The sequence below is a fragment of the Python bivittatus genome, unplaced genomic scaffold (assembly GCF_059951505.1).
Source record: "Python bivittatus isolate LINGU-HERP-01145 unplaced genomic scaffold, Pbiv_v1 ctg000700_np1212, whole genome shotgun sequence".
Taxonomy (NCBI): domain Eukaryota; kingdom Metazoa; phylum Chordata; class Lepidosauria; order Squamata; family Pythonidae; genus Python; species Python bivittatus.
In genome coordinates, this window is record NW_028277098.1 from 2,507,629 (window position 1) to 2,530,481 (window position 22,853).

The window sequence follows — 22,853 nt, forward strand, 5'->3', positions numbered from 1 at the left end:
CAGGGTTGAACTGTGGAGTCCTTGGTGCTCTCTGAGCTTGGTTGTTTGCTTGCAGATGTTTCATTACCTGACTAAGTAACATTATTCTAGGTAACATCATCAGAGCACTGATAATGTTACCTAGTCGGGTAATGAAACACCTGCAAGCAAACAACCAAGCTCAGAGAGCACCAAGGACTCCACAAATACCACTGCTTTCTGCCAATGTCATTATTTAAAATTTAATTTTAAATCGATTCTGAATGAGGTAGCTGCTTGGAATCAGGAGAAAAGATGATGATTTAGGACCATATCATAATCCCACAAAGAAGTTACTATGTTTGGGCAAATAGATAGGACTTTTTACTCATTACTTCAAACCTCTAGCCTAAATACAGTGGTGCCTCTAGTTACGAACTTAATCCGTTCCGTGACTCTGGTTGCAACTTGAGTTGGTCGCAACTAGAGATAAATTTTCCCATAAGTTTCAATGTAAATACGGTTAATCCGTTCCGCCCTCCGAATGTGGTCGCACCACGAGGCAAATTTCCCCCATAAGGTTCAATGTAAATACATACGGTTAAACAGTTCTGAAACATATGCATTTTATTTTTAAACCACAAAAACATGAAAATAGTCGAGATGGTCGACTTCGCCATCTTGTACTCCAAGGCCAGATCAGTCACACGAATACCACAATCATGCTTTTCTATAATGTCCTTCTTAAGTTCAATCGTCACTTTTTTCTTCAAAGCCTTATTCTTGCCAAGCCTGCTCTGCATTTTCTTTGGAGCCATGCTGACAAGCACACCAAACACCTTCCAAACGCCACAAAACACACCACAAGCCTCACCGAACGTCTCCTTGCTACCGCGATCTCGCCCACAGGAAGCCGCGACCGCGTGGCAGCAGGGAAAATGGCCGCAGATCCGGTTCGTAACTCGAGGCGGAGTTCGCAAGTCGAGGTAAATTTTTGGGGCCGGTGCTGTCGTATCTTGAAAAATTCGTAAGGAGGGGCGTTCGTAACTCGAGGTACCACTGTACGTGGGACCGTACTGGCTCAATTTAGACTTCAGGGCCCTCAAAAACACCAGTGGACTCCTAAACAGACTGTTAATCCCCCCAAAAACATTCCTTGAAGCCTCTTATTTCTGTGCCTTCCAGATCTGTGGTTCTAGGTCCACCATCATTCCTGTGGCCTTAGACAAGACTCAGATGAGTCCCACTCGTCCTGCTGGGCCCTAGTCCCCGGTTCCCATCAGTCTCTAAAGCCTCCTTGGCTCATCCTCTGAGTATGACTGCACCATGGGAACCTTAAGGGTAAAACTATATTTTATATCTTGAAATTCTACCCAACATTTTACTATGCAAAATAGCACAAGAATTGTATAGAGGAAAGAAAAAAGCAAACTATTTAATGGCTTCCCTTGCCAACTCACTTCACCATTTTTTCCCAAACAGGCATGCCTGAAATACGGTTTTGGGACACAAATATGTTGGTGCTATGCCAGCAAGAGAGCAATAGATGATGGAAGGTACTCCTTTGCTATAAATCATACCATGTACAACCAGGGCTCGCACAGCTGAAATTTCAGCTATAATTGATGCCCACTTAAAAGAAATGGACCAAATTAAATTGCATTTTGAACTCCAAGCTGTGAGCACTCAACCAAGCCTTAATTTCTTCTATTAAAATGAACATTGCACAAACTGTTTTACTTGGTAAAATCTGATCTCATTATTTGCGGAGGATGGGATGCAGCTTCCTAACACTGTACTGAAAATCTTGATTCCAGCACACTATTGCTAAATTTTGATAATGAAAACTGAGGAACAAAAAGTAATTTTAATGCATGATAAACAAACACTCAAAAGGTAGTGTGCAACACTTACTACATACCATTCAGTAGTTCAATAAGTGCTGGAATAATCCCTGATTTAGCTAGCAGTGCGGCACAGGAATCATCCATTGATACAGTCCCAATCATTATCACCACTTCCAAGACAAGGTCATCTTCTGCTGAACCTGATAAATTTAATACAGCAGCAATATTACAGTACTCTACTGGGATGCAAACCTCTTTGCTTGAAGATCTTCACAGCATCTCTCAAAATATGAGCAAATCTTGTTAAATTACAGTGACACAATTATTGTTGCCCTGATATAACATGCTGGATCAGCTTTCAATTATCACTCAACATGAACACTGAACATTCTGTCATCATAACTGTTGCACCAATTCTTCAAATACTTATTTACAAATACATTCGTTTAATATAAAATTTAAAATTGCCTGCCCTATGTTCACTGCAATTGCAACTTTTTGAATGATTTCTAGACACTGTAAAATCCATGGAACCTTCCAAAAAAAAAAAATTTTTTTTCCCTCCCCCAGTCCATGCATTTCTGCACCACCCTATTGTGATGATTCAAACTCAAAATAGTTATTTGGAAAGAAAAGGAAGGAAGTAGGGATGTGCTAGTCATACTGTTCCAAGAACAGAACATTCCAGGGAACATTGGCACATTCTGTTTTACTCCTAGACCATGCCAATCCAGCAATTCTACGTGTATAAATTTTTTGGAACAGGAAGAGTTTGTGGTGTTCCAGCTACAATCTGGCCAGCAGGGTCTGCAGCAAGCCACAAGCAAAATGATGACACGTGCATGGTGACATCATGATACCAAATCTGCCCTTATAGCCATCCTGACATCTGAAATATATATGTTGTATTATTTGTATCATGATGCATGTTTCATCATTTGTCTCCCTTGTCCCCCCTGGGCGTGGCTCCAATTCAAACTATGAACCATTTTTACTTCCAGAAGGTTTACTTCTGGAAAGTCTCTGGACCACCCCCAGGATGACTGGGTAAGCAAGGTTGGGAGAAAAATGGAATGTTCCAATGCTCCCCAGAACATTTCATTCTTGGAATGGCATGTTTTGCATATAACTAGAAGAAAGCTTGGATTATTTTATCATTCATGTGGCCCAGTAAACAGCAATTCACAATTTATTTTAAACACAGGAGACAGGAGTAATACAGGAATCCTTCCTAGTACTTCCTTGTACTCTCCAAACAGCTTTCTCTGACAGGCAGCACAGGTTGCTTATCTATAATTGTGGTTCTTCAAGTGGTCATCTCTGAATTTACATATATTTATATTTATACCTGCACAGGCTATCATTTGGAATATTTTTGATAGGAATTTCAACTTCCTCTCTGTGTGTGCTCCTTCAGATTACCTTAACTTCTTCAGCCAAATGCAAGTAGTTACTTTCAAAAGCAAGTATCTATATGGATGTTTGGATGAGTTGTGTGAGTGTTCAGATGATCACCTAAAGAAGTGCAGTTAGAGGTAAGCACTAAGCAAAATTGTCCATACGTAAGCAATACATTTTGACCCCTCCTTTATATTCTCTGTGCATTATACATGTGGATAATTTGAAAACTTTACTTTAGTCCAGAGAATAAAATAGCTCTACCAAAGAATGTATGTGTGTACGTTTTGATGTCCAACTTGCAAAGCTGAGTATACACATGGTTGAGATCAGGATATAGCTCAACAAATCTCATGGAATAGTGCAAAAGAAGCAATCACTCCAGTGGAAAGTGTGTGCCGTCTTTAATTATTAAAAATAGTACATTTATATATTGACCAACCCTACTTCCAATGAAATCATTATTCATGGGACCAGTGTGTGTGTGGGGAGGGAGAGCTGCAGAAATTTATTTTATTATTTTAGAGGGTCATGGTATAGCAAACTTCGTGAAGCCCTGGGTTGGTATATTACAAGTAAAAACCCAACGCTGAGTGAACATCCAAACTCTGGAACATTTTCAATTGTGAGGACAGGAATGAAAAAAATTGTATTATTAAATTACATTCATTCATAAATAAATAAATATAACCCTCAAACCCCATTTGGATAATTTTATTATTTTATCTACCAATATTTTTTTGTATTTGTATTTTTTGCTGCTATTTTAAAGTTCATACTACCCAGATTGGTCATTTTAATCTCTTTTCTCTTTTGTCACACATGTGTAGCCAAAGCAAGCATCTTAGCATTCTTTGATTTAATATTCTCTTTTAGTCAAAATTCTTTCTTTGTATGTACCTTTCTTAATTGCCCTGATATTGTCGATTTAGTTTTGGATATTTGAATACCAATTCCCTTGTGCTGGTTAATGGCCGCAATAAAGTTATTTCAAAAATAAATGTAATTTCTTTAATTGGAGCAAAAAGAACCCCCAATTTTGTTCATATGGAATGTCAGAATGTTTCAAAATGTTTCTGATTCACTTACTTTCTGAGCAGAGGGAGCTGCCCATTAAAATGATCATTTCAGAGATAAAAGATGCAAGACATAAATTGCCATGGTTTCAAATAGTTTTCCCTTAAGTTCAGAAAAAATTACAAAGACCTTCTATGGTGGGAAGGAAACTGTCCACAACATTTTTGGAAAGTATCTTGTGAGCATGAGAATAAATTCATCAGCCTAATCAAGAAAAGCAATAATGTACCAAAAATAAAGACTACCAGCCAGACATATATATGCAGCTACTGTTATAGTTCAAGTTCAACCTGGGAAACACAAAGCATGATGCTGATTATACACCACCAGTTAAGGGAGATTCAACTCCAGAAAGACAGAACAACTACAACTTGCTGACGAAGGCTGAAAGCCTGTTTGTGTGTACATGCATGCCTCCAAGTCAGTGTTGTGAAACCATAATAGGGTAAGGAATTTATAGAGCTTGCTCAGACTAAAATTGGCCAAAATCTTCCATCCTTTTTTGGAACAATAATATATCAGGAATAAAATTCTGCCTGTTTTTCCAAGGTGGGGATTGCCTCTCTGCAGAACAGAGGACTTACCTTACTGGAGATCTTCCCCAGTAAAGGATTTGCCTTTTTTTTTTTTAACATACCAATACAAAGGGTGTCCATCAGAAAGGGAGACATTTTCTGACAAATTAGTACATTTTTGAAGAATTTCCTGAATGCATCCAAAGCAAATAAAACAAAGTTAAAAAAGAAGAAAGTTACAAAAGCAATAAGGAAAAATAAAATAATGCTGAGTAAGAATAATTTTCTACCAGTAAACAGAGAAATGTTCCAGAAGTGTTTAGTGTTCAAAAAGGAATTAAAATAACGTACAAGAATATGACTCAATAAAAGGGTATCTTCTGGTGAAGAGCTAAACTCAAGAACTTTCTGAATGATGCCCCCTGCAGCAACAGATCCTATATGTATGATCCATAGAGTCCAAAAAATGAACCTTTAGAGAGGCATTCAATTAGGCACAAAGGGCTACCACCACAAAGGAAAAATCAGTTTACGTAATTCCTAAAATATTCATATGGACCCACACTATTCAGTGACTCCTTGTATGTGGGATTCCTGGCTCTTCATAGGAAAGCAGGGTGTCTTAGCTATTTTGGATAATATTTTCTATATGCCCTCCTCATTCAAATATGCTGGCTAGGTTTATGGGAGTTGTATTGCAAACAGCTGGAGTATGAAATACTCCATTCTTGTTGGAAAGTTTATGGATGATGAAATATATCTGCATAGTAAATAAGAAGTTATGATTATTTGTTCATGTCTTTTGTATGTGTGAAAAATATCTTAATCTGAGATGCAAGTTTTTCCAAACACTTGGAGTTTTAACCCAGCTATTCCTGTTTGCTAAACACGTACAGTTACTTTTCCAGAGAAAAATCCATGCTAATCACATGCCTACTTCTATATACAAAGTAAAGATACAGACCTGGCTTTAATTTATCTTTGAGATATGGTACCATTTTGTACTCTTTTAATACAAGTTCCCAATCCAAATCAGGTAAGGTCAAATTGGCCAATGTTCCTAAGCATTCTATCACAAATTCCTCCTCTTCGTCATTAGATATCTGAGCAGCTAGATCACCAACATAATCCTAAACAAAGCAAACAAAGCAAGATCTGAGAGATGTAAAAGAGGAAACATCAGGAAATCAATGAGAACCATTGCATTAACTCAGACATACAATTTTTTCAAAACCATTGCCAGGCTGATTATTTACAGTGAAAAACAGAAACAATCAAGTTGAATTAAATGCTTAATAAAACTGCTGTAGACTAATACATTCTATTGGTTTCAGCCCAAACTGAACCAGCCAGAAGTCAGTGTTTACAGTTTTGAATTTTTTTTTTCAAACCCAATTTTCTCCATCCCCCTTTAGATTCAGAAACAGGAAAAAAGTAGTGTAACTTGAATAAAAAAATGAGGGATTGTTCACTACTTTTAACTGCTGTTTTTTCTGGATGAATGGCTGAATTCTGGTGTTATATTCATTATATGAAATTCAGTTTATATGCATTATTGTAGCAATTTTGTTAAGCAGATCAGTTATTATACTTACAAAGAAGATACAGGGTGCTAAGATGGAAAAGACTGCTCACCCATAATGGTGTGAGTAATCATCTGTGCCTTCATGCATATGAGGTTCCATACCTGTGCAGAGCTTATGTCAGGAAATTTCTTTAGCCGAGAATATTTTATGTGGGAAGTCTATCCCCTGCATATCTCATAGGCAGGGCTCCAACTCTCCTCTAAGTTCCCTAGGACAAAGTAGCAGCATCTTCTAGAAATACAGAATGCATGCTGGTGTATACAACTGCAGAGAATGTGGCTGCGTTGTGTAAATGCACTGATGGCTGTTTGAAGAACACAGGTTACAGATAAGAATCTGTTATTTTTCACTGTGGTTTCTTTACATCGCACATACAGTGCCTAATAATCTTACCTAAAACGTGGAAAGTTAAGCGCCAATTGCAAACCAACATGGAACAGCCCATGCAAAGGACAAGAATGACCCTAAGTATTCATTCAGTAATACTTCTACATGTGGAAGTATCATATCATGTTGCTGCCTTGTAGAAGCCTGGAATCAAAACTCCTTGGAGAAGGGCAACTGAGATGCATGTTTCATCAGACTGTGGAAAAGGAAGGCATGCCAGATTATAGTAGAATGCAAGCTTTTCCACTACTCGTTTCATAAAACATTGTGATGAAACTGGGAGCCTCTTTTGGGGAACGTAACAAATAGTTGTTGAGAATGGCAGAAAGATTGTCTCTGGAAATCTAACAAACATAACAAATGTGCAACTCAGTAGCAAGAATGGAAACAGAAGTGGGATGGTTGGAAATGATGCCAGCTTTGAAAGACAAGAGATTTCAAGTATCAGACCACTTTGTTGGCATAGAATTAAAGATCACCCTAAAGGGCAAATAATTCTCTAACATGTCATTCTGACATTATGCTACAAGGAAGATTACACTGCAGGTAATTGGAGATCTGCCAAAAATTTAAACTGCTTTTGTATGTGGCTAGCAAGAACACTTGATACATTCCAATCAAATGTCAAAGGACAGACTGGAAGATAGAGATTAGCAACTAAACTTTTGGGAAATATCTCAGAAGATGAAAGAGAGGAAAAAATGACTCTGTATGGTTTACAGAGATCCTCCAAGTTCTGCTGAGATCTTAGACTAAATGAACCATGCTGACACTTGCAGTGTTTATAGGTTTGAACAATGCAGTTTATCCTGATTCTGGGATAACATGACTTTGCCATAGAAGATGAAAATATGACATCCAGAGGCACCCTAAAGAGACAAAGATCCACATTGGAAACTGATGCAGAAAGAAAAGAACTGTGGTGGATCAGTGAAATGTAAAAGAAGCCCAACTGAGGAAGTCTGCCAGATTATTACCTAACCTGCCAAATACAGTGTGATTAATGAGGAGCTTTGAAGGATGGCGTGAAGGCTGAAGCTGGCAAGATGAGAAGCAAAAACCAGACAAGACAAGTCCATTATGTAAACAGGTGCCTGCCACATTCCAGTTTGAAAAAAGAGCAGCAAAAAGTCAATTAGCATGCAAAGGCAGGAGAAAGACCTCTGATTTAAATCTTGGGCCTGATGCTCACACACACACACACACACACACAGCTGGATTCCTGTGCTCTATGGTAGCCTATCTTCCATGTGAATGAGTTCTTCTAGTCAGTTACACTGTTAGTTGCCTAGTGAGTCCAGAGACAGCAGTTGGGTTGAGTATTGAAAACGCTGCAATTCAAACTATTCCTGTATGAAGTCTGAGAGATGTACCAATTCCAGATACACTGGAATTTCTCATAAGGTTGGCCAGACTCTCTTTCCTTTGTTCAAATAATAACCTGCATTGGCGTTGGCCAATGTCGCTTGAACAACATGGTCCCAAAGGATAGTTTTAAAAGCCTGAATCAGTTTCTCTACTGCCATAGGTTCCAGGGAATTGATGCAGAGGGAGATTGCTTCAGGTATCCATTTCCCATTGACAAATGATTTGGTATGGTCACTAGTACAGGTGCACCCAGCAATCAGGCATGCTATGGACACCAAAGCAGTAACCTGGTAGAGAAGCAAAAAAAATCACAAGAATTGAATATATTTACGTGCAATAAATTGGACTGATCATGACAACTCAATGGGGGATTTTCAGAAGCTGACACACAAATCAAAACTGAAAGGTGCAGTGAATGTGTTACAATAAAATGTTATGAGACAAGAGAACCCAGGAGCCAATGTATGGCTATATGTCATTCAGACCTGGTATTTTGTGAAAACACTTGGTGCTGACAAAACACAAAATGGGAGAACTTGTAATTGGAAAGTCTGAGTCCATGACAAGTCTATGATAATTTTTGCAATATGGCCAAGGTATGGGCATATGTTCCTGAGATTGGTTCATCACAAATAATCCCCCTATGTTGAGTTTCATGGTAAGAATTCACTTGTTTCTGTCTCAAGGGTTTAAAACTGGACAAACCTAAGCATTCTTCTTTGGGATGGTGAGATAGTGGGAATAGCTATAAATGACACAGGCCTCTATGGGACTCGTTCTACTACTGTCTTACGCAGGATAATATGAATCTCCTAAAGTCCAGGTGGTTGAGAAGTCTAAAAAACTGTAATATATAATCACTGGAAAAACTACTGTATAATCAGAAATCACCTTCAAGAACCAGAGACTATGGTAATTATCTCTCTTGCCTCCAGATTGTTAAGAGTGAGGCCTGACACAGATGGTGGACAAGAGAGTCCCCAGGGAGGGATATCAAAGAAACGATTGGATGATTAGTACAGAGATTAAGAAAAGATACACTTAATATTCTGAGTATCAGGCTGCCTGACCCCTGAGGATAACTGAGAGCAGGTAGGCAGGATAAGTAGTACTTGAACAATAGGACTGTGGATGGAATTGTAGGACAGAGCTTGAAGGGTTCTATGTCATGCAATCTTGTATGCTGTTTTCCTCATCTCAACATCCTATCCATGATATTGTCCTTTTTTGCTCAAAAAAGATCTTCCTAATCAAAGGGCAGATCCTCTACTTGATTATAGTATTCCTTTGAAAGACCCAGTGTTTGTTACCATGCCTAACACTGGAGAGCAATTCAAAAGGTTAATGCTGTCGTGTATTATGAATAGTAATCCACTGCAATCAGTTTATGTTCTTTGTCAGCTGGGATGGATTTCACTTGGCTCCTGGACTACCCTAAGACTTGTATTTTGAGCTTTGGAGTGGTTTGTAAAGTGGTAATGGAAGTGGTTCTCTCCTGTTCCCCTTCTCAGTCTTCATCCCCACCCCTAAAAAGACCAAACAAACAAAAACACCCAGGCTTTTGTTTGTTTGTTTGTGACAGGTTAGAAATGAGCAGTGTGCTGCTGGGAGGCCAGTTAATGGCCTTCTTTACACTGTAGGCAATAGCAGTAATAACAAAAGAAATAGCCTGAGTCCGGAAAACCTCTAGAATCCTAAATCATCTATAATTTTTCAAACAGCAACTCCAGGAATATCGGGATTGTGCTAAAGGGATACAATGCTGCCAAGGAGGACACAGATCCTGCATCTCATCCTCTGATGCCATGGCAAAAGTTACAAGCTCATTGTGTATAGAGTTGTGGTCAGACCTTCTAAGATTTAGCGACATCACTAATGGAGGAAGGTGAGGGTGGTATCTGGCAAAGAATTACTCTTCAGACCTGGCATTGGTACCAGAGCATAATGAACGGTGGTTTGGGATTTTTCTTCTTTTTATCCTCTGAACTCTATTTCCTCTTTTTTGGCTTACTTATCTTCAGATGGAGAAACCACACATATTGCACAGAAGTTAATGAGCAAATTAACAAGGATAAGGCAGATGTAATCCCAAATAAAGAAATGACCTTGTCAATTGTGAACTTATTATCACTCCTGATGGGAAACCTGATAGTTAGCCACTGGAGAAGTAGTATGAAGCAAATTACCATTGTTCCAAGGCTATTAGGCACTGTAGGGATTAGGGTACTTGCAAGTGAATCTCCATCCAAGAGAAAGGCTCAAAGCCAAAATGAATTATTTCTTCCAACCTGCTTTGAAAATTTTTGGTAGTGCACACACGTATCAACTACTTGGCCTTCACTGATGTAAATAAGACAAACTCAATATAATAGTAGTTTACTATCATACTCGGACTAATTACAGCCACCGGCATCAGAGTCTATCAGGAAACTCAAGAGGCCAGTGCCCTTATTCTGTTAGTTTGGAACCTTCTCACTCTCTTTTAAAAGAAAGAGGAATGAAAGCACAAAATGGAAGGAGAGAAATAATAACAATCAGAAAAGTTAGGTAGAAATTAAAAACTAAACTCAGTTCCTCACAGAAAGGGCAGAGAAAATTTCTAATGATGTACCTTCTCTGGCAGTCAAAAAGAAACTGAGGGGAGAGCAGAAACCCTGTCTGTCAGCATGCATAGTGGGTGAGCTTCCTGTCTAAAATGTCCACAGCTAAGAAAGATTCCCGATGTAGACCTTGTGCAGGCATAGAGCCTATACACATGATACACAAAAACATAATGAAAAATATGACTAAACAGTTAGTTCAATGTAGAAGTGAAATTTAAATCCATGATTTCTAGGTCTAGAGCTCATTTCTAAGTACCAAAATATATGCAGAAGAGTGATCATAAAAGGACAAATCATATTAACTGACGGTAGCCTAATTTTTCAAAAGGCACATGCAGATAAAGAACAAAAATGTTAAATTAGTTTTATAATTGTCATAGTTAATAATTCAGCATTTGCACAGGTTCAGTTAAGGACTGCAGCAAATATATTTTGTAAAGTTAATGACATGCCTTAATTATGAATTGGACAAGTGAAAGGTGCTACACTATTAACAAGCCCTGAAATTCCACACTCCTGTGCAATTCCAATAGAATTAAGGCACATGCAGTCATTTAAACAGGATAAACTGCTGTGTGTAAAATGAGTTTGCTTCATCCAATATCATATTTCAGAAATTTAGAACTTGAAAAGATGAAATTCACTATGCTTGCAATAAACAAGAGCTTACAATAAATAAAGTTTTAGTTGGTCCATCATGTTGAGATATGTTTCTAATCATCTTCATTAACAATGGGTCCTTGAATTTCAGCGCTCTCTTCATCAGCATCTTCAGCCCATTTCCTGAAAGTATAGGAATACAGATGAAAAATTTATGAATCAATTAATTATGCTGTCAATCTCACAGTTGCCATCATAAAGCTGATTTTTTAAAACATAAAGAAAACAAAAATGATATTCAGGTAGGCTAACATCTTCTCATGAAACTTGCTTGAAAGTATTACTGAAGAGCCACTAGTTCATATGTTCTCTTGTACCCCATAAAAAAAACCAAAATATCAGATACTTCTGGCTACAACTATAGTTTAGCAGATTTTCTAGTTCAGCTCAGTTATTCTTCTCCTGCGATCTTACAACTTAGATTCCACTCTCATTGTATTATTGAAACACAAAAACATTTTAGGATGTTAACAAAGCCCATTTTAACAGAAAATTTAAAAGCTCCTCATTAATTTTTAAAATTGCTTTTCTATAAGAGCATAGCCAAGAGCTATTTAAAAAAAGAACAAACAAAAAAGTACATTATTTGGCATCTTAAAAAGCTAATTCTAAAATAAATCCAAAATTTAAATTAGCAGTTGTTATAAATTATTTGGGTAAACAAATACTTTATTTTCTCAAAAAAGAAAGTGCAGGGGCCAGCTATAATGGGGCTCTGTTGCTGGGAAAACTTTACTCCTGACCACTGTGCTAGGAGCCAAACCCACCAGTGAAACTACAAGCAAGGCTTCCGCAGCCTTTCCAGCTGACTCTAATGCAAGAGTTGTGTGGAATTAGACAGTAATCTTTCAATTACCTAGATCCCATGCCATTTAGAACTTTGTGGGCTAGTATCAACATCTTAAATTGGGCTTGATGGCTCACAGGCAACCACTGCTTTCAGGACCGTTGTTATGTGGTCCCATTAAGAGCTGTACGGCATGGTTTATTGAAACAAGGCCATCTTGGTCCAAATAGCAACATAGTAAATGAATCAGCCAAAGCTGGGCATAAGTCTTCTTTGCCACTGAGGCTATCTATGTTTCTAATGACAGGAATGGAACTGAGAAGATTTCCCAAGCTATGGACCTGTTCTTTCAGAAGGAGCACCACTTTGTCTAATACTGGTTACCTTCTAATTCTCAAGCCAGAGAACCACCTAACCACAATACATTTTCTTATCCAGATTCAGATTCAGTTGTTAGCTCCCATCCAGTCCATCACAGCCTGAGACAACTGTGAACCACCTGCACAGTCCCTGATTCTGATGGAGGCAGAGCTGAATGTTGCATACTGATGATAACAAATTCCGAGGACTCGGGATGACCATCCCCATTGGCTTCATATAGATACATAACAACAGAACAGAAAGAATAAAACCTATAGGATCTCTACAACTCAACATTATGGAATGTAGTAGAATAGAAATTGCTCACTGCCAATCTCTGGAAGCAATCTTGCCTCCAATTCACAGACTACTGAGATATTCCAACGGTAATCTGTAATCAGTGATGTCTACTGTGAGATCCAGAAAAATAAACACAAAAATACTCCCCATGCCTTTCTCCCACTAAAGATCATCAATCAGCACAACCAAGGCTTTCTATGCCATATCTAGGCCTTAAGCCAAAATGAAATAGATCCAAATAATCTCTTTTCAAGCCCTTTCCAATGCTCTTATGTTTAAGGTTTTCTTTTGGTGAAATACCATCACATTCCCAAGGAGCAATATTAACATATTTTCAAAGGCACATAGATATAACACATTGTCCCAGCAGTTTTTTTACTTGTATTAGATTATTTTAGCACAAAAAGAGAGGAAATGCTTATAATTTTTTCACACAGTACTAAGATTCTGAATACAAAGTTCAGGATATATAAACACATAGAATTATCAAAAATGTACTAAAGAATTCAATTGTAATTTAACTTATGTATAAGCAGAAATGAGAGCCAGTTTTGTGTAATGGTTAAGCCATCAGGCTAGAAACTGGGAGACTGTGAGTTCTTAGGCACAAAACCAGCTGGGTGACTTTGGGCTAGTCACTCGCTCTCAGCCCTGGGAAGGAAGCAATGGCAAACCACTTTCAAAAACCCTTGCCAAGAAAACTGCAGGGACTAGTCCAGGCAGTTGTCATGAGTCAAAAACTGACTTGAAAAAAGTAAAGTTAAAAAAAAAAAGCAGAATAATTTTCCCAGGTTTTTTAAAAATATTATATTTAAATATTAATACTTCGTGACACACAGTCATTCTAATAACAAAAGACATGGAATGGGGTGTACAGAAGAAAAGAGGTTGAAGAATTCTCTAGTTTTCTACTCATTTTAATTCCTTTCTACCCATTCCTTCCCTTGCTATAAATTACTGTGTTCAACTTGAACACAAGATATTTTGGAAGCTAGGTAAAATAATGGATAATTATATATAATTGCAAAACACAAAAGGATTGTATTATTTTAATCAAAATAATTATTTGGTAGAAGATAAAAATGGAAGTTGGCTCACATGACATTTTCACAAACCCCTCTAAAGCCAGCTGTTGTTTGTTATATTGATCATAGTCAGCCAGCAATCTTGAATATACTCTTCAATACTCACCTTCACAAATTAGTTGTACATTCCTCTTGTTAGCAGCCAAATTAATGCAGAAGGAAATGAGTTCCAGATCAACACGTTCATCGGGACACTCAAACAGCATCTTCATTAGCTAGCAACATATGAATTTCAATCCATTAAAATTTTCAGGATATCAATTTGTAGCAGCATTTAGTGCAGTAATTTCTCTTTAACAGAATAGGGGAATCTTTTGCTATGAAGGGCTAGCAATCCACAGAAAAAGTTAATGAGGTGGCAGTCAGAGGCAACTGATGGATGGGGATGTCTTATAAGATTTGACAATTTGTTAACATGGCTTTGCCATCTGCCCTGCGGATCTGGACGTAGTGGTGTGGAGCCTGCAAAATGGCTGTATTGTTAGTGAGACTGATTGTGCTCTCCTGCAGATTATTTTTTTATGGTTTTAATAATTTTTATTGCTTTAATGGTTTTTAATTATTCTTGTTATTTTTTGGTTACTTTGTTGTATTGTTTTGTGTTTTTAACTTTGTACACCTCTCAGAGTCCCATATGTGAGATGGGCAGGTATATAAATTTACCAAATAAATACATACATAAATAACTGGGAGGTTCCAGAAATTGGCAGACAGAGAAACACTGTTAATAAATAATTCTTTATTTCTGCTATCCATCTCTTCTACAACTATCTCTCAGAAACACAAAGTAGGAAAAAGAGCAAGAAACATACAGAATACCATGTAAATGATCAAACACCACTAGGATAACAGATGACACTTTTTTATGTTTTTATGAACATATGATTATTACAGGTGATACACAAACAAGTATATGAAACAGCAAAATAAATGAATTAAATTATGATAGAGCATTAGCCAAAGTGCAAAGATGGGAGCCGCCCAACTGTCATTCTTTAGGTCTAGACATTTAATATGCCTCATGCCTTGATTTCTTGCTTGTTTGGGGGGGGGGATTACAAGGGGAGAAAAATTTGCCTGTTTTAAAAACTGGAGGATTAATTGTTCTCTTTAAGTTCTTACGATCCTTGTTTATGATCTTTATTATCTATAACCAGTGTCAGTATTTTTATATACTCTGGAAACCAGAAGCTGAATTATTCATTCCAATATGTTCTAGGGTCTGCATCACAGCAGCAGCACTGAATTCGCCTAGTATTTTAAAACCACTGGCTATTACAATACTTTCTCTTCCTTTAAGTTACGAATCCACTGCTGCTTCTGTTGGCTCCTTCTGCATATGAACAGGAAATGCCAGCAGGCACTCTGGATCTTGTATTTCTTAAGAAAGCATGCTAAAGTGAAAGACATATTTCTATCTCTCAAACTATTTCCTGTAAAACTGCACTCTTGCTCTCTGTGTTCTGAAAGTAGGATCTTGATTTATAACTCACTGTTCAGAAAATTGCTTGGACATAGACAAAACTTCCATAAACTATCTAACCCCTGGGTTCAATTTTCATTGGATATTTTGCTGGGGAAAATAGTTATATCCAACTCAATGCACCTTTGGTTTCCACACAAAATTAAAGCATTGGCTTTCAGTACAAAGCGTCTAAAGAGGCTTGGTACAATCCAGTGCAATTGTATGTATGGTTTTTGGTATCATATTCAAACAACTAACAATGGATAACTAACGAGTTTGTAGAATGATAATTAAAAGCATCGTTTAATAATAATTGAAGCCCAAGCTGCATTTTTTTCTTTCTGAAAAGAGAACTGTTGAGGCAGAGGGGCTGCAAAGTTGATTAAAACAGGAGCACCAGAGGGGATCTTTCTTGTTCTCTACTAGGTCTTTTGGTGATCAAATTGACCATACACAGAATTTCCCCTATTTTTCCATAAGAGGATAAAAAGCAGCCGAAGAAGATTTTTATTGCAAAAATGGGCCTCAAGAATAGTTGTACAGCCCTTTCCTGGAAACTGGACTTCCAGGGAAAAAATGGTGAGCTGAAGACGGCTCCACTAAAAGCAGAGCCGATGACCACAGTGGAATGAAGAGCCTGTGAGTTGACTGGTTCTTTGTAATTCCTCTCCAGACGAGAGGACTTGAGATCACCCACAAGTGCCTCAGACAGTTGCTCCTTGCAAGAAGACTGCAAGACAGCAGTCTCTGGCGGGTTTAGATCTCTGGGAGATGCGGAAATAGCCATCTTGCTCAAACCACAGTCAGAGCCTTCAAAAGGACACTGGGTTCACATACTTCCTTTCCTAATCACTTTTGGAAATTGCTTGTTAACTGCTTTTCAGCTATTAGGAACCTTTGGATTGACAAGTCTGAAAACACTGGGTGAGTTTCCTTCAGTCCTTAGTGAAAGAAATTTTAAAGACAAGTTTAAGGATTTTTTTTTAAAAAAATATTTTTTATTTTTTGGAATAAACAGCAAAAGAGTGGTTAGAACTTTGATTTTGGAAAGTTACAAATGGACCAAGGGTCCAGATGGATTTGAAATAAAATTTTGGAATTAATTATAAGAATCCTTCCCATGGGAAAATGCTTTTGTTTTGAATTCTTTAAAAAAAAAAAGATAGGATGGGACTTTGAAAGTTGGACACTAGAGGGAACCAGAAGGAACTAAAGATTACAATTAAAGGAGAAGAACACTTACGTTTGACTTACTAATACAGAATGGAGCAAAATATTTTAACATTGGACATATTTAAGGATATTTTTGAACAATGGACCCATAAGTTAATTTTAAGAGCGCCTGCCTCTATAGATAACTGTGTTTAAAAGATGTTATGGAAGAGGAACAAGTTTTCCAGACAAGACTGAGACTGATCTGAAATGACAGGCTACAAGAATGATATGGAAAAAGATGCTATACTGGACATACAAAAGAAACCAACTGATGTCTTAATAATTAAAAGGGATATACAAATAACAAACCAAGACCTGGATGTTTTTCTTATATTAGGTTTTCTTGGGTGAGGAAATTGGCACTTGGCTGTAGAAATAAAAAGTAATGATGTGACTTTCCAACAACTTGCATACAGACACAGATTACAGATGGATGATTATGATTATAAACTGTTGTGCAAAACTATACATATATGCTATTATTAATATGTAAACTACCAGCAAGATAGCTGGTCTAATAACTAGGTCATCCTCCTCCTTGCATGCCACCATTTCAGGCCTCTTATGGCTACTATCCATAGCTGTTGCCTAAAGCATTGCCTGCCAGCACTTGTTCTGGAGGCCTTCTGCTTTTTCCGGGAATTACAAGCAATAGCCTGAAGTAACTCTTTTAAGGAACAATTGGATCCTTCCAAGGCTTCCTATAAATGAATAACTTACTGCTATTGCCAGAAAGTGTCCCACTGCTCTCAAGCCTCTACTGTTGAAGACTATGTCTGGCTTTCTAACAGATTCCTTTCTTTTATATGAGTGCCTAAAAGCTGGATGCAATCCAACAATTTATTGGATTGTTCCCTATAATTGCAGGATAACCCAGTTGTCTTTCTCCATCAGCTACATTAAAGATACATCCAGCTTTCCATTGTTTCCTCCTGATCCTAGAATGTCCCCTATCTCCCCTTTGCACCCTTCTGCCCTCCATTAGCCTGACTCATCTCAATAGTGGGAGGAAGAATTTGAGCTAACAAAGATGGAAGCGCCTTTCCTGCCAGTTGTTTGTTCTCAAAAGATAACACTCCTCCTTCTCCACCCACCCAAAGCTGAGAAGAAACGTTTGGAGTGGGAAGAGCTACCAAGCACAATGTATCTGAGGTTCACCTTCCATCAGAGATTATCAGGAGGAGATGGACTTTCCTCCTGCCTTCCGCCCTTCCCTGAGGAGGAGAGTTTCAGATTGGAGAGATGGGTGAACAGGATGCAACAGTGTAGGAAGTCCCCATTCCTTGCTTGCTTTCCAGAGGACAAGGAAATTCCTCCCACACACACTGACTTCTCTGGACAGAAGGACAGAGGAGTGGGACTTCATCAGCTGAAATACAGATGGAACTGGAAGGAAGGCCACATGCTTTTGTGTTTCTTCATGCTTAGGAGAAAAGCTCCTAGCTTTTCCTTGGCCAAGGAAGGAAGTAAATGGAAAGGGACCTGCTATGAAGACTTAGGCAAGAACAGAAGCAAATGGCCTTAGATTAGACAGACCCATTGCAATAAAAATGCACAGGGATCTACCACTCCTCCCACCCAATATAATAAATGTTACTGATTAGTCATCTGACCATATCAGAAAGGTTTAAAAACAATACAGAGAAAACAATAGGACATATTCATAATAAATCGTCACCCCTGCAGTCAACCCCAATCACTTCTAGGTAGTTCTATCCTCTTCAGAATGGTGTTTGATATAAAAATTGCAGTATTCCTACTAATATGCAAGTTTGTTCCCTGCAAGAAGTATGACAGTTTGTTCCAGGTATCCCATTATTTCTTAGATATTAAATAAGGATCTAAATAAACGGTCCTTTCTGCAGAATATAGCTTGAAATCAAATATGGGTGGTATCTTCAACAGCTGGTGCACCATATATACACAGTCTTTCTACAAATGGAACTCTGTGAAACCTCTCATATCTTACCATGGAATTGTTCAAAACGTACTCTAGAGAAAGCTCTTCTAAGATGTTGGGGCATATAATATACTTTTCTATCTGGGAGGCTGATTTGTATTGAGCCAGGCATTTCAATAACTTAGCATGTTTGAGGACAGAATGTCCAAGAATCTTTATTTGGCCTTCAGATTTGATTGGACTGAGAATTGGACAGAGAATCCATATTGTGAGAGATATTTGAAAATTAGGCAGCCTAAGTGCAAGGAGACATAATAAGTGTCTGCTCTTTGAAACACAGCTTGGGTAATCTATCTAGGACCGTAAATAAGATCTTCAGCCAACAGTCAAATATTTTAATTGCTAGGTGAATTTATATATTAAGTATATCCAACTCTGCCTTTACAGCTGGAGTTGGTGAGGATTTGTCCTCCCCCAAGATGCATTTCAGGAAATCAGACTGTATCTATTTCAGTAAGGGAGCATTTATGCATCCCCACAGTTCTGCACCATATGTAATCATTGAACTATTTTGGTGTTGTATTACCTTGATGATTGGAATTAGGGACCAAGGTAGCTATGGCTGGTGAGCTGCCTTATGGCACTGGCACTGGCTGTGGCCCTTAAAGAACTCCTCTTGAAATGTGGGAGCCAGAAACTTGTTTCTGTGAAAACTATTCCTAAGTAGAGGTAGCACTTAACCTGGTATATGTTCCCTGTCCAGGCTCCAGTTATACTTAGTCTGCCTATTCCTGAAGACAACCCCACCTTGGCCTTGGCCTTGGCCTTATTAATGTTAAGATATCTGAATACACTCCTGGCAAATAGAAGGGGTAGAAATGGAAGCAGTAACAGACTTCATTTATTTGGGCTCCAAGATCACCACAGATGGAGACTGCAGCCATGAAATTAAAAGACGTTTGCTCCTTGGGAGGAAAGCTATGGCAAACCTAGATAGCATATTAAAAAGCAGAGACGTCACCTTGCTGACAAAGATCTGCATAGTCAAAGCTATGGTTTTTCCATTTTGCACCTGGCTTTCCTCAAATTAACAGCTTTTCTAGTATCTGTTATAAAACTACCTTATGAACAGCTATGGCCTTGAATCTCTGCCTGTGAGTCTTTTAGTTCTAGAATAGGTCTGGAAGGCTGACATCTGAGAAACCACTGGGGAAAATTAAGTATTGATATTTGTTTTATCCCATCTGTGCCAGAACAAACATCCAGCTTTGACTGCATCTTTCCCAATAGTGAAAATCTGAAAGGAAGCATATTCTGCCCTCAGTCATCCTCCAGGCAACTAGTTACTATTGGGTTGTGCAGTTTGGGGCAAGTGTGTGTGTGTGTGTGTGTTTGTGCTAATAATATTTATTAGAAACTGCTGTAAGAATAATGAAACTTGAAACTTAATTACAGCCAGAGACCAGCATAGAACAACATAATATAACGTTTTTTTAAAAAATCACATGATGAAAAAGGGGGAAACTTACAAAACCAATCAGGGTAGAGTTAAACCTGCCATGGTAGGTACTAATAATCAAAATAATAACAAATTAAAGCTATAAGAATGTATATCTGTAAGAATAATTAATACCCTATCGAGAAGCTATTATACCCAGAGACTTAAAACTTTTTTTTTAAGTGCCATAAATTTATTTATGCATATTTAGAACTGAAAATTAATCCTTTTATTAAAAAAAGTTTACATATGTCATCACTATTGAGCTGAGTTCCTATATAAAAAAAAAAGGGAGGAGGAGTCCTGTAATTTTATCTAGAGTAGTTCAAAGTGTTTAGAATAATCCTTTAGTATGAGTTCCATGTTTCCCATTATGTCTTCATTTAATTTGATTGCTCCTCGTGCCACTTCAAAGGAAAGTGTAATTGTTGCCAAATAGGAAATATCAAAATTAAATTTGTTCTGCTTTTACTGCGCCCATTGTCATCTTTTCTTCATTTAGGAGGAGAGCAATAAAAGGCCTACAACGGGTGCAACGAACAGAGAGTAGTTTTCAATCAGACAAGTCCCACATTGAGTATCAGATGCCACAACGGAGGACTAAAATCACTGTGTCTAGACTCTCTGGCACCTGACTTCACTTATTTACCAGTGACCAGAGGCCAACCCCCACTGCTTTCTTTTCATACACCTCAGTCCAGTTCTCTCTATCCCCAGCTCACACATCTTTGAATGATTATGCCAGACCTGCATGCCTCCAGAATCTCCTCTGACTGGCTACTCCCTAACTATAATGTTTGAAGTAAAGCTCTGGTTTCTGAACTTCAGCAGATAATCGAGGACAAAAGCTAACGGGGCTGTCAAGTGAGGACGTTTACCAGCATTAAGCTAAAAAAGTAGCCTACAGATCAAAGAGGAGCCAAACAGACAAGCATAGTGGAAAACATGTGGATAAGTCAGCTGCAGCTTGCCTACTATTCTGTGGAAGAATATTGAATATCGCTATGACATCACTGCACAGCCATGCTCTTTGATTGGCCAGACTATTACCTATAAATGCTGTTACAAACATATGGTTTATATTTGCACCTATTTAAATAATGCATGCAATGCTGGGTCTAAACAAGAATGGACTTTTAACTCTAACTACAATTAATCCAGAGAAGGCATGAGAATGTTTTCCAGTGATACTGCATACTTATTAACTATTAAAATGTTGCAAAACAATCCTATGAGCCTACAAGTTGCATATCTGAAACAAACAGAACTTTGAAAACAGAAATAAGCAACACACAGTCTATTTGGCACTTCTGTACAGCCTGCAGAATTATGATAAACTAGAAGCTCATAATTTCCATTTCTCAAAAGGAAGACTGAAGGTCTCAATCACATTTTTTTATGATAGCTATGCAAAAATATGGAAACAAAAGTAAACATCTATTTGGGACTATTTCTAAATATAAGTATTATCAATAACCAGTGCCTCCACAGAGCAATGGTCACAAACAAGTACAGGTAGCCCTCATTTAGCAACCATAATTGGGACTAGCAACTCATTTGTTAAGCAAAGCAGTCGCCAAGTGAAACTGCAACTGCGCTTATGACCTTACTTCAGCTTTCCTTTGCTTTACAGACCTGCGAAGATTGTAAATGCGAGGATTGGTTGCAAAGTTACTTCTTGATCACTGTTGTATTGCGAGCAGCAGCTGTACAAGAAAGTCACTAAACGAGGACTACTTGTATTTTTAAGGCTATTCAGAAGTACTACCAAGATATATTCCTGTTGGATATGAACAAAAGAATTGGCAAGCGATGTAAATATAGTCTACATTGGAGAGAAGATTCTGATCAATTTACTTGCAAATTATATGCTTTTATTTATTCATTGATCAAGGCATAGACAAATAGATCTCTATTCAGACCAATTTATTTAACAAGTAAATAAGAAGGAGAGAAGGTTAAATATAAGGGGGGAAAACAGCTACAGATACACTGGCAAAAATGAGTTCAAATTACCAAAGAGCCATTTACCAAAAAACAGCTTAGGCATTAACTCTATTTTAATTTATAAGTGTTGCCATGAAAAAAAAAAAAAAAGAAAGAAAATTTGAATATTTCCTATTTTAGACTAAAGTCCATAATAAAAATGAATGTCTTAACATGAATTTTCTTTTTGTTTGTGTTATAAATATTTATGAACTTCAAAGTTGAAAAAAGATACAGTTTTTTTGAAACGAGTAAAAAAACTAAATATGGCAGCTTATCACTCTACTCCTTTTAGAATAATAAGAACGTCAGTATCTAAATCAATATTTCTAAACCACAATATTTTCTTTTTAAAGGGGGGTTTATTATTGCAATCAGAAAATACTTAATATTCTGATGTGGATTAAAATATATAACAGCAACTAAATCTAAAGGAAGCTTCTTCCCATACATAACTGTTGGGAGAGATAGTTTCCAAAGGCTCTTCTTTAGTCCCTCCTGTCTGCCCCCCCCACCCCACCCCAGTGAAGGCAGATTCTATAAGACAGGGTCTTCTCAACTGCAGCACTAGGCATATGGAATAACCTTCCAAAGAAGCCTCCCACATGGCCTGATTCCTAAAAGAGAATCCTCTTCTTCCAAGCATTTTAGGTTTCAAACATCACTTTCACTTTATTGTCATATTCATCCAGACAGCGCTGACATCTGAAGTGATGCTTTCAACAGATACTTCAGCAGATTTTAACAATTCAACTGTGAAAGTTTTAACAACTGATTGTAAGGATGGCCAATTGACAGATTAAATGATAATAAATACATAAATAAGTTGCATGAGGAGACTGCTTTCAGTGTAACGTG

General features: G+C 37.7%; 1 protein-coding gene across 1 annotated transcript in view; it reads right to left on the reverse strand.

Moving 5' to 3' along the window:
• The window catches only part of KIFAP3 (kinesin associated protein 3), a 78,495-nt gene that overhangs the window by 24,170 nt on the left and 31,472 nt on the right, over positions 1-22,853 (reverse strand). Inside the window, exons 12-15 of the mRNA XM_088153277.1 lie at positions 14,038-14,146; positions 11,410-11,522; positions 5,760-5,925; positions 1,880-2,005 (exon numbers count right to left, since the gene is read on the reverse strand). Coding sequence (XP_088009403.1) covers positions 1,880-2,005; positions 5,760-5,925; positions 11,410-11,522; positions 14,038-14,146 — 514 coding nt within the window. The remainder of the gene's footprint in view (positions 1-1,879; positions 2,006-5,759; positions 5,926-11,409; positions 11,523-14,037; positions 14,147-22,853) is intronic.